Source organism: Sipha flava, unplaced genomic scaffold, assembly GCF_003268045.1.
Source record: "Sipha flava isolate LNK unplaced genomic scaffold, YSA_version1 134_pilon_pilon, whole genome shotgun sequence".
Lineage (NCBI taxonomy): Eukaryota > Metazoa > Arthropoda > Insecta > Hemiptera > Aphididae > Sipha > Sipha flava.
In genome coordinates this window covers 37,636-50,007 of record NW_020271760.1, presented here as the reverse complement: position 1 = coordinate 50,007, position 12,372 = coordinate 37,636, and the positions used below count along the sequence as shown (strand labels likewise).

Genomic DNA, 12,372 nt, shown 5'->3' with positions numbered 1-12,372 from the left:
ACGTGGGTCATCTAGTAATGAAAAATATATTTTGAATATTTTATATTATATTATGTGCACAAAACACTAACCAAAAATGTTTTGATAATCATCTTTTTACCTGTAGTTGTGACTGATAGTAGATTATTGTTTGTATACCTGTTTCCATAGCGATGCACTAAGAGACATAATCCGTGTACCTATAGCTACAATCATCAACCGTAACCCAAACAATAGGTGACTATTGGTGTTCGTAGTATGTAAACTGTGTAGACATTAGAATTTAATCTAATGATTAGACCATATTATGTGATAGATATAAGTAAATTAATATTTTACTTTAACAACAATATTTACTTAAAACCAAGTATAATTTCAACACCTCACAAAAGTAAACGATTAATAATGCTTGTATAAGGGAAAAAAAATGTTAACATATGGTTTATTACAATCTTAATAAGAATAGTGTGACAAGAACACATGACGAAAAAAAAATTGATACTTATATAAGAATGATTATATTTATTCCTTTTCTTTTCATACTAGATTGTAGTTTACCAATTTTGAAGTAATTTAAATAACTTTACAATATTATTATCAGAATATATGAAATGTTCTGTTTTAGGTACTTGACAATTCAGAATTTTTTTTTGAAGCGTTTATGTTTTAGTTTGTAGTCAAGATTCAGTGTTGTTTTGTTGGAGTAACTAAAATTATTATATACGCTAAATATAGCAAAAAATAAGAATTAACTTACTAGGAAAACCTTAATTTTTTTTAAATATCCACCCATTTAATTAAACATATATTATGACAGGATAAAGTGTACAATTATAGATAAAAATAAATAACATAAAATTACTCTATAAATAATTTACAGTTTATTTAAATAATAACTTATTAGTTACATTAAATAATTCTCATACAGTAGTTTTTTCATCCTCTGTTTTCTCTTCTCTATTCTTATTCGGATCATCAGGCTTCATTGCTGGGAAAAATAATACTTCCTACAAACAATAAAAGAATGTTTAATAATTTTACTTAAGTTCATGAAAATATAAATAATTTTCATTTTTGAAATATATCTTCAAGGATTTAATGATATAAATCGTCTATGACGCACCCCAAGTAAATCGAGACAAATTACTATCAATAGTTTGACAATAATAACTTTAATTTAATATATAGTTATATTTACACCCAATCAAATTAAATATGAATATGAAAATAATTTTTCAAATAATAAATGATCTGAACACAAATATTGAACTTACCTTAATATTATTGGAGTCTGTTAAGAACATTGTTAAACGATCAATGCCAAGACCCCAACCAGCAGTAGGAGGTAAACCATATTCTAATGCTGTACAGAAGTTTTCATCTATCAATTGTGCTTCATCATCACCAGCTGCTTTATCCTTTAAATTACATAAAATAAAATAATATTAATTATATATATAAATATTAGTTATATTAGAGTGGTCCAACATTTTGTAGTAGCCAGACCAATTTACACATAAATAAAAACAATAAGGGCCGCAAAAGAAAAAAAAATGATATTATTATCTAATAAAACCTGAAATCAATAATTGTTGCCTAATACTCCATTTCCATGATCTTCTACTACAAGAAATCGGATTCGCTGTGGATACTATTAAAACACGATACCTACACATGTACGTGAGCTGAATTCAATCATATTTTTGAATGTTACTCATTGCACATATACCTAAGTTTTATAGTAAAAAACATAATAAGTATATAATCATATAACAATTTTGTTATATTTTTATGACTTTTTTTTTAATTATAGGTGGTCTACGAGCCAAAAAAAAAAGGCTTTGAGGACCATGGGTTGGATCACCCTGAATTATATCATGTAATCATTTAGATTTATATGAATTATAACTATTATAATTGATCATATATGCATACATATTTTTTACAATAATATTAATAAATATTAATACATAATACTTAATATAATTAAAAAAACAAAATAATAGTTTATACTATTAACACCTTTGCTTACCTTTGCTTGTTGCTCAAATCTTTCCCTCTGAATCATGGGATCATTCAATTCTGTGTAAGCATTACACACTTCTTTTTTCATAACAAATAACTCAAATCGTTCAGTTAATCCAGCTACTGATCGATGCCATTTAGCTAATGGTGACATTACTTGTGGATGGTCACATATAAATGTAGGATTGATACATTTTTCTTCAAGAAATTCACCTACGAGCTTAAAAATACAAACATTTTATAATTCGAAGTTAATACAATGTAATATTTTCATATTTAAAAGTAAATATTTTTATTTTTACTTTGTCTAATAATCGAGCTGAAGTTCTAGGAGGTGGACACTCAATTTCATGTTTTAAGCAAAGATCGCTGAGTAATTTATTAGCTTCACTTGTAGCTAGTTCAGTAGGACTAGGAAGCTTTACTGACAGAGCTTCTTCTAAAGCCGGGAACATGTACATCCTTTTAAACGGCGGAGTAAAATCTATTTCTACTGGTTCAGTATTGGCTTCAACGCCATCAGGGTGATATTTTACTTTATAAGTACCAAAAATACTTTTTACAAGACCTAAAAAAATATTCAACAATTCAATAGTTAAATTATTTTTAAATATCAGAAAAATTTACCAGATAAAAGTTCTTCTGTAATTTTCATAAGATCATTGTAATCTGCATATGCCATATAAAATTCACATGTTGTAAATTCAGGATTGTGGGTCATATCTATGGCTTCATTACGAAATTGTCTACCAATTTCATATACACGGTCAATACCTCCAACCACAAGCATCTGTAATTTGGTTTAGATTTAAATATTTTAAATATTAAATAAATAAAAAAACAAAATTTAAAAATAATAATAATTACTTTATGATAAAGTTCAGGAGCTACTCTCATAAACAAATCCATATTTAAATCATTATGATGTGTAATGAATGGTTTTGCTGTTGCTCCACCAGCAATCATATTCATCATGGGCGTTTCAATTTCAAGAAATCCTAAATTATCCAAGAACCGACGAACATAGGAGATTATCTTAGCTCTTACAATAAATTTGTTTCGTACATTTTCATTGATGATCAAGTCTAAATAACGTTGTCTATACCGGGTTTCTTTATCTTTTAGTCCATAATGCATATGAGGTAACATGTGCAAACATGGAGTCAAAAGTTTTATGTTTTTGGGAAAAATAGATAGCTCTCCTTTTTTGGTTTTTCCTGGACTACCTGTGACACCTATTATATCACCCCGTCGTATTTTTGATGTATCTGCTATAAAGCTTTCTTCAGATGTATATTGTTTAGCATTTGCCATAACTTGAATTTTAACTCCTTCACCACGTAGATCGTAAAAAATTAATTTAGGACCAGATTCACGGATAGCATGAACTCTACCTAAAATCAAAAACAAAAGATTTAATTAAGGAATATTAAAATTTATTAAAACCCCCTATAGTAATTATTTACTGTTTCAAACACTTCAAAAAACATTATGAAAACAAATTGTTTTTTTAATTTATACCATCTATTTAATATATATTAAGTAAAATAACTGAGATAAATTACAATTATGTGCACAGAATTTTGGTTCAAGGAATAAACTTCAATTCATCATTGATTTAAAAAATGATAATCTTCATCATAAAATTTAAATTTAACTGAACACAAAAATAATAATCTTCAAATATTAAAATTTAATAATTTCCTTTTAAATACTCATTTTTTTAAAAAGTCCCTTATTTCTCTTTTTTTATATATCATTCAACAAAATTACCACTCTATAATAATCTTTATTTATTTTAGGTTTATCAACAATTGTTAATTATGATTTATTTGCATTTATCTATTTTTTATTTTAATATGTATTATCAATATCCATATTAGAGATTAAACTTTAACTTGTTCTTAATTGTTCAGCTATAATTGATTTGACATAAAGATATTTAAATCAAATTAACTAAAAAAAGAGAAATGGTTCTCAGCCAATTTTTGGGAAATCCAGATAATAATTAGTTAACAAAATATTTAATATGATACACAAAAACAATTATTCACCATTTTATTTTATTGTTTAGACTAAGGCTATTATTTTATCTGTTATTTAATCCAGTTAGATATTCAAATAAATTATCAATAATAATAAAATTAACCTATACACATAGAAATATATTTAAATTATGAAAAAAAAATATAAATAATATCAATTATTATTTATACATAAATTGTATAGTAGAAATCTTTTATAAAAAATGAAGAATTAAGCATACCTGCGACACTATATTGTTCATCGTGTAAAATTTGGGTTTCACTCAATGAACTGAAATTTTCAATGAACTCTTCTAAAGATATAGTTACATTGAATTTATGTGGATAAGGTTCTTCGCTGTCTTTTTTCATTTGGGCAATTGTTTGTAAACGTAAACGGAAGAATTCCTATAAATAAGTTTTGTGTGAATAAAAACCACAAACAACTATTACATATATATATATATATATATATATATATATATATATTTTCATACATTAGGACTGATATCAGCAGATTTAGTAGCATCAGACACAACAGCTTCTTTTTTAACTGTGGGCTGTTTTTTCTGAGCAGTAGCTTCTTTTTCTAATTTTTCTTTAGCTTTTTGTTCAGCTTTTAATCGCCGTTTGAGCTCACTAAAAAATTAAATGTATAGTATTACAAGAATTGCCAATACAAATTTAACCTGGATACAGAGTGAACGTTTACATTTATATCAAATTGTTTAAAAAAAATCATTTATCATCTAAATAAGTAATTTAATTAATAATAGCTATTTATGTTACCTAAATAATATTTCACTAAATTTACTTTTAATTTTTGATGAATAAACGTTTTTTAAATTGAGTAAGTTACACTTGGAATTTGAAGCGAGGAAAAACCAATTCTAACTTTTAACTAACTGATAAAAACTATAAATGAATTGTTCAGTCTTAAGTATAGTTTATAATAGAATTTTTATATAAATACATATTATGAAATTGTACAGAATATAATGTAATACTGGTTCGATATTTATAATATAAAATATTTGGTAACATTCACCCCGATACCAGTTTTCGAATGAAATGTTACTGTACCTTTGTGACCGATAAGAAGTATATATCAATCTTGTATGGATTATAGACTTTTTTCCCCATTGACTCATAAAAAGACTCATTTTATTAAAACATTAGTAAAATTGGTTTCTATTAAAGATCGATCTCATGTATGTCTAGTTCTACTTAATTAATGTAGACTTTTAATTGACGAAATTATAAATAATTTTATTTAAATCTTATACGCCACGTATTTTTCAACACTTAGTAAACATTTCCAAGTATAACAATAATATTACAATCGTGAACTTGATACGTACTTTTTTGATAGTGGCGCCTCAGAACTTTCCATTATTAAAAAAAATTATGAAATTCAATAATACTTTAAGAACTCGAGCTATTTAACTCGAAAGTCTTATGGACAAAAATACTGTACAACAAAAGTAGTATTATGGTAAGTAAATAATAATACACAATTCTGCAATTCGAGAAGTTAGGTTATGACAGTTATGAGGTGTTTTACAGGGCAAGAACTAAAAATAAATATTATGTTATCGATAGTAGCGTAAAATACCAATCATAAATTAACTCTGTTCAAAAACATTCAAATAAGAACATTGTTTTAATTTTTAACTATTATTCTGATGCAATCAAAAATCACATGTGTTATTTTATTACGCATTTTTAATTTTATAGTTCAGAGTATTAATTGTAACATAGAAATATCGAATCGATTATTTTTAATTTTCGGTATATTGTTGATAACGATAACAGCTATCTCTTAACATTGTGATATTAAATTATTCACATTTTTTGTAATAATTTTAAATCATAAATTTGAAGAATATTTTGTGAGATCGCATTGATAATTTTCCAAGCGGTTTATTTGTTTCGTAGTTTTCATTAATAAAAGACTTAAATAATTTTTCTGTAATTTAATAATGGACGTTGCTAAAAAACAATTAAACACTATAAAAGTTATCCATACACGATTAACTGAAACGGTAAAAAATATATTGTTTAAATTATTTTTTTTGTTTATATTGAACTCATACAACATTAATAATTTAATTTTATTTTTGAGCAAACATTCTCTCGAATGTTTTAAAACACAGTTTTCTATAAATTTAATTCTTATATTTTTAGTTCTATGGTTGCTAAAATTGTTATTGTTTCACTGTATTTGTAACTTATGCATGGTATTAATTTTGTAAGAATTATTAATGATGATTATTTTTCAAAATTTAAATATATTTAATTGTTCTATATGAAACCAATGAAATATGTATTTATTTATTTTTAATTTTAATTGGTATTTTTCCTCATAGATTAAAAGACATAAAAATGATCTTGCCAATAATTATAATCAAGAAATTGAACGCCTTAAAAAAGAACAAGAATCATTAAAAGCACAAATTGAAGTTGAATTGACAAAATTACAAAAAGGAAAAATTCAAATTGGAACCGTAAGGAAAAAAGCTAACAGTTATAATTTTAATGTTTATAACTTGTTGAAACTAATATAACATATTATATTTTTATAGTATAATTGGGATTAAACATATTTTATTGAACTTTTGTTTGATAAATAAATGAAAAAACTAGCTAATATCACTCTGTTATCTACCTAATAGATATGCTAACTAGCAATAAAAGGAATAATTTCAATTCTAATTCTTTTACCATTGATAACTTTGTTTACAGTTCATATAGTATTAACCATTATTCTAGTTTTTAAAATAAGCTGAATTTCAAATGATGATATCATTTTTCTAAATATAAATTAACATTTGACGCCAGCCTACTATTCAAATTCAAAAAAAATTTTCCCATGCTATTCTATCTCCTACTTAAGTTCTATATCGAAAAAAAGTTCTTCAGTTTTAAAATATATTCTAATTTATCTGATTCTCACGAGATACATACTGGTGTCCCATAAGGAAGTGACGTTGCTCCCTACTTCTACACAAGTCAAGTACAAGTCTTGTACAAGTCTTCTCCAACCAATATGGTCATACGAAATTGCCCTTTGGGGTTTTGCTAAACTTTCAAATCTTAGAATAATTCAATCCATATACCTCTGCAAGTTCATCAAAGCCACTTGGTTTGTTACAAACACCACTCTATGAAGACCTCAAAATCCCATCCATTAACCAGATAGCAGCCACTTACTACCAAAGACTCTACTCCAAAATGCAAGGCCACCCAAACCAACTTATATCTTATCTACACTCAAAATATCTTCCAAGCAATCCTATCCAACATCTAAATCGCAATTGGTCCAGAGACCTAATATAAAATGACTATACAAATTTAAGATTCATGTAAAGGTAGCTCTACTACGAGTTTCCCTTTTCACTACCCCATCATTGTTATTCCTTCCTCAAATTTACTTATTGTACACTTAGTATAGATTGTAAATTTTCAATAAACTTCATAAATAAAATATATATATTTATAAATTAAAATGAATTTAAATATTTAAATTATATTAATTTTAGTATGTTTATAGGACATTGAAAGTGGTGTAAAAAGTTCTGTTGTTGATGTTGGTAAAGATCACATTTCAATTGAAAAAACAGTTTCAAAAGAAAATACTGAAGTAAAAAAAGAATTTTCTAAAACTGAAAAGAAACAAAAAAAAAATAATCCTGGTAAGTGTAGTTACAATTTTGAGTAATTATGTTTGTTTTTTTTTGTCTACTTATTAGCATATACTTTTAAATATGTATGCATTTAATCTTTAGTGATAGCTTACCATAAAATTATCAAAAGTAAACTATTATCAAATAAATGAAACTACATTAAATAATTTAAGAATTATTAATTAATATTTTGATAAGTAAAATTTACTTTTAGCACCAGCAAAAAGTACAATTACCACCCCAGTTGATTTTGGTCGATTAGATTTACGTGTTGGTAAAATTTTGAGTGCTTCTAAACATCCAAATGCTGATGCTCTATATGTAGAAACTATTGATGTCGGAGAAGATAAACCAAGGAATGTGGTATGTATATTTAATTAAAAAAAATTTCAAATAATTTTCAAATTTCTCAAATTTAATTAATTAGATGTGATGATTGATTTTTAATTGTATTTATTTAATTTTATACGATTTGTAATATAATTTTATTTCTAGGTAAGTGGACTAGTGAAGTTTGTACCATTAGAATCAATGTCTGATCGTATGGTTGTGGTGTTGTGCAATTTAAAACCATCTAAAATTAGAAGTATTTTATCTGAAGCAATGGTGATGTGTGCTAGCTCACCAGAAAATGTTGAAATATTGGAACCACCTTCAGGTTCGGTTCCAGGAGATATCGTAACTGTAAATGGATATTCCAGATCTCCAGATAAGGTATTAAAAGTATTTGAGGAAATTGCAGTGGACTTAAAAACTGATGAAAAATCTCAAGCTACTTACAAAGGAATTCCTTGGACAGTATCTGATAAAGGAGTTGTTGTTGCAGCATCTTTAAAAAATGTTCAAATTAAGTAATTTACTCAAATATTATTTATCTTCATAATTCTTAATTCTATCATTAATATGAAAAATAAATCAATTTGTAATAATCAATTGAGCTGTTCATATTATACTGACATAACTAAAAGTCTTATGATTTTATTTATTAAATTTGGAGTAAAAATATATAAAAATTTGCATTTCAATTTATTTTGTTATTTAGTTGAGATTTATTTTAGTTCGATTCGAACTTTTATCAAAACTTATATAAAAGTTATTTTATTTTAAGTATTCATTTAACAAGCAGTTATAAAAATATAAAATATTTTTAGATAAAAAACTTAAATTTGTTACTTAGTTTTTAATATAACTATTTATTATTATATTTTATATAATCCTACATTTCCATTTTCTCAATATTTTTTTTGATGAAAACAATTAAGTAGAAAACAAATTAGATCAATATTTAAGATAAAACAAGTTTATAGAGGAACAAGGGGATTTGGAACTAGTATAAATGCATAATATTGCAAAATTCATATAAAATATATCACGTTTAGCACTCACAGTACCAAGGGAATGTACATTTTTTATGTCTAACCATCCTGAATTCCTGATCAACAGTTATGGCGGTTTACATCAAATTTAAATAAAATATGAAATAATTAAACATTTTCCTATGTACGTGCTATGAACTGTATAGTAAGCTTATGCATAGGCGCAATTAGAGTTCAATTTCTGGGTGGGCTGAATTTTAATGATACCAGCGACCCGTGGGGGCTTCGTCCCCACACCCTCAATATTGATTATCAATAACATTTATATTTATATAAATTAGAAGTCCTTACGACCTTACCCATAGTTGTTAAGTTTATTTCGAAGTACAATGTTGTCACTTACCTAGTCACTTATTACTTACAGACTAGCTACCTAAATAAACACGAATAATTAGGATATACATATATAATCAATTAAATATACAGATCATAGCTATTAAATTTTTATTATAAAGCCTAATTAAATTAACAATATTTTTTTATTTTTTTCAACAAATTTATTTACAATTTAATTTTCGTCTAATTTGTTGGTTACATCTCTCTTTATATTTAAAATAGATAAATTTGTAAATCGATCATGGGCCATGGAAGATCTAAGCCAATGTTTTATTTGTCTCATTGAAAAGAACGACCTTTCACAGGTATCTGAACTTATAAGAATAGATAAAGCCACTTGTATAAGTTAAGAAAAGTTTGGAAATATTTGTTTTTCGACTTCTTTAACATCATTTATATTGAAATCTTTTTTTTTTACTATTTAAAGGTTAAATGCCATTCTAATTTCTGCTTCTAAGCTACTGTTTGAAATATGAAGTAATTTCTATAATTATAATTATTATAATTAATTAATTAGTTATCATTAATCTCTTATACAATTAAAATGTATTTATTTACATGGTATTACCAAATTACCTTATAATGAACAATAAACTTAATTGAATCGGTTGTAATTTACAAAATGAACTACAACCGAACTGGCCATAGCCAAGCTTTAATCAGAAAACTTATATTTAAGATTGAAAATAACACTGTCCATAGTAAAAAAATATGTTAAAGTTTTCCAATAATTTTCTACATAATTTGCTAATGACGAATGTAAATCATTTTCTGCCGCCGTGGTAGCTGTTAATACATAGTCATGAAGGCTAGTTGACTCTCTTCTGCGATGCTTTGATCCTATATTTTGTATGTATTATTTAAGTTAAAAAACATAAAACAAATTATCAAAATCACAAAATATATATACCAGTTAATGGAGTTAGTAACCACATGTCATTTTCTTCAGCTTAATATTTTTATTTATTCCCATATTTTCTTAAATTCATCTTCAGATCTTAGAGTTTCAAATGTCTTAATTACACCAAAAATTACATTTTTAGAAAAACCAAGAGTTGATGTTTTATTTTGTAGTGAAACTGAATAGGCTACGGACAAAACTGGGTGAGCTTAGCCCACCCAAGCCCCCCTTAGTTGCGCCTATGAGCTTATGGTATTGTTAAATATGTTTTTAAAAAAAAATCAGTATTTAAAAATTTAGCACAAAATTAAAATGAATTAGATTTTTCCCAACTATCAGAATTTAAGAAAATAATTCATCAATAACTGAATACATCTATGTGATTATGACACGAGTTCTTGATTATAGTACGACAGATGGAGTAAACTATTTCAAATTGATCATACAATCATAATATTATGGAGAGGAAATGAAGGAGATTAAATTATGTGCGTGCAAAACTCAATAATAATACATTTAATCGTATCCAATATTTATTGTGAAACGTAATGCAAATGTTAAAACTTTGCTCTAGACCGATTATGTACGCATTTCGGAAACAGTTGGCCTAAAGAGAGTATTCCTCTGCTTCCGAAATCACTCGAAGCGAGCAGATAACTGTTATCCGCACTATACTGCAAAAACATGACGAGCAGAACTCATCGTCCCGTTTCCCTCGAACGGTCATGTCTGTACAAGCGTTCGTATTTGTGTGTGTGTGTGTGCAATTACGTACAAGAGAATCCCGAGAAACATTGGAGTAAAAAAAAAAAAAAAAGGAAAACGATTAAAAGTATAATTATTATACACGCTCTATGTAGACACCGAGGACCTGGATGAGACACGTACCGCGTATTATTTTCCCTTTTCTTTGACAAAACGTATATAGGTAAGTTATACGTGACGTACATTGTACATCAGAAGACTCGACCGGTTAGCGTGCTTACAATAGCGATAATAATAACGACGACGACGATAGTAATAATACTATTTATATCGGTCGGCACATGCAATACAATAGCTGAAGGCGGTACACGCGTATATATCTATACATTTATAGATGGCTGTGTGTAAAGGTACGAAACGAACGACGGAAAGTAGTAGGTATACGTTATGATTTGTATGTGTGTGTACGATAACACGGCAATAACAAGAAAATGTAGGACATCGCGTCAACGTGCGACAGTATCGCGAGCATAGGTGAACCGAAAGCATCACCTGGGCCGCAATGCGCTTTTTGTACCTGCGGACACATGCAGGAAGTCGATCATGCGAAGTTTACCGGTCGACGCTCAACATACGATAGTCTAAACATACGTTATATACGTTTCCCGTTCGTCGAGTAAAACGCGCATTTGTGACGGTCTTATCGGCGACGTGCGTTTGATGTGCAGCAAGTCGGTGTCGTTTTTTTTCTCATCTCGCGCCCGTCCGCTGTTCGATCGTTCGTAACGACAAACATGTTCAAGACGCCGGACAAAGAGGTTGGTGTAACTTTTCTACGGCATAATATCGTTTTATAATAATTTGTATGTATAGAAAAAAAAAAAAGAAAACCCCCATAAATCCGTTGTAATTTGGCCGTCGAACGTCCGTCATGAGATGGACAAAACTTATTGAACAGCGCGTGTCGCGATGTTGAGTAGGTAGATGATTTCGCTTTCACGTGTATACCCGAAGACCTACGCGGCCCGAACTCGGTTCGCATTACCGACCGCGTGGAATTATTATTGTGCATCATAGCATTCGGTCCGGGCACTTGTTTATTTACTCCATTGTACTTTTACACGAACATTTTTTAAATCCTTGACCGCCGGAAGTATATTTTGCTATTTCACGCAAAGATTTTTTTTGTAGCCGACACGTCTAACACATATCTGTTAATGGTTCATTGTGATTTTTTTTGTTTTTCTAACGTTTCTTATTTCGGAAAATATTCCATAATATTTTGATTCCGTTGAGTGCACCGAATTATCATTCTTTTTATTGATTAATTTATTAAAACT

At 27.5% G+C, this 12,372-nt stretch overlaps 3 protein-coding genes across 5 annotated transcripts in view; 2 read left to right on the top strand and 1 right to left on the bottom strand.

Moving 5' to 3' along the window:
* Positions 1–837: 837 nt before the first annotated feature.
* On the bottom strand, positions 838–5,589 carry LOC112679372 (lysine--tRNA ligase). Of its 2 annotated transcripts, none has more exons than XM_025549149.1 (9): positions 5,390–5,589; positions 4,526–4,667; positions 4,271–4,436; positions 2,872–3,398; positions 2,632–2,794; positions 2,307–2,572; positions 2,012–2,224; positions 1,254–1,397; positions 838–986 (listed from the first exon to the last, which is right to left on the bottom strand). In XM_025549149.1, the coding sequence occupies exons 1-9, from the start codon at positions 5,419–5,421 to the stop codon at positions 900–902; spliced, it is 1,740 nt and encodes a 579-aa protein (XP_025404934.1). In that variant the 5' UTR covers positions 5,422–5,589; the 3' UTR covers positions 838–899. The 2 variants fall into 2 exon arrangements, with proteins under 2 accessions (XP_025404934.1, XP_025404933.1); XM_025549148.1 differs by lacking the exon at positions 5,390–5,589 and adding an exon at positions 5,112–5,349.
* Positions 5,590–5,872: 283 nt separating this feature from the next.
* On the top strand, positions 5,873–8,681 carry LOC112679329 (aminoacyl tRNA synthase complex-interacting multifunctional protein 1). The gene is made up of 5 exons (XM_025549093.1): positions 5,873–6,073; positions 6,398–6,535; positions 7,582–7,723; positions 7,929–8,077; positions 8,210–8,681. Exons 1-5 carry the CDS (start codon positions 6,011–6,013, stop codon positions 8,567–8,569), a joined length of 852 nt encoding a protein of 283 aa, XP_025404878.1. The 5' UTR covers positions 5,873–6,010; the 3' UTR covers positions 8,570–8,681.
* Positions 8,682–11,544: 2,863 nt separating this feature from the next.
* LOC112679331 (PDZ domain-containing protein 2-like) overlaps positions 11,545–12,372 on the top strand; it is a 35,094-nt gene continuing 34,266 nt past the window's right edge. Inside the window, exon 1 of one of the 2 annotated variants that reach the window (XM_025549095.1) lies at positions 11,545–11,880. In XM_025549095.1, the coding sequence (XP_025404880.1) occupies positions 11,827–11,880 (54 nt within the window). In that variant the 5' untranslated portion in view covers positions 11,545–11,826. The remainder of the gene's footprint in view (positions 11,881–12,372) is intronic. The other variant, XM_025549096.1, reaches the window with a different exon arrangement.

What these genes read in the sequence shown, in the direction of transcription:
- LOC112679372 (XM_025549148.1), bottom strand. Translation starts at nt 5,191, where the DNA reads ATGAGTCTTTTTATGAGTCAATGGGGAAAAAAGTCTATAATCCATACA. An exon ending in TGAACAATATAGTGTCGCAG is followed by an intron (nt 3,399 to 4,270) that starts GTATGCTTAATT and finishes TTTTGATTTTAG; the next exon opens with GTAGAGTTCATGCTATCCGT. An exon ending in CTCCTGAACTTTATCATAAA is followed by an intron (nt 2,795 to 2,871) that starts GTAATTATTATT and finishes ACCAAATTACAG; the next exon opens with ATGCTTGTGGTTGGAGGTAT.
- LOC112679329 (XM_025549093.1), top strand. Translation starts at nt 6,011, where the DNA reads ATGGACGTTGCTAAAAAACAATTAAACACTATAAAAGTTATCCATACA. An exon ending in ACAAAAAAAAAATAATCCTG is followed by an intron (nt 7,724 to 7,928) that starts GTAAGTGTAGTT and finishes ATTTACTTTTAG; the next exon opens with CACCAGCAAAAAGTACAATT. An exon ending in AAGATAAACCAAGGAATGTG is followed by an intron (nt 8,078 to 8,209) that starts GTATGTATATTT and finishes TTTTATTTCTAG; the next exon opens with GTAAGTGGACTAGTGAAGTT.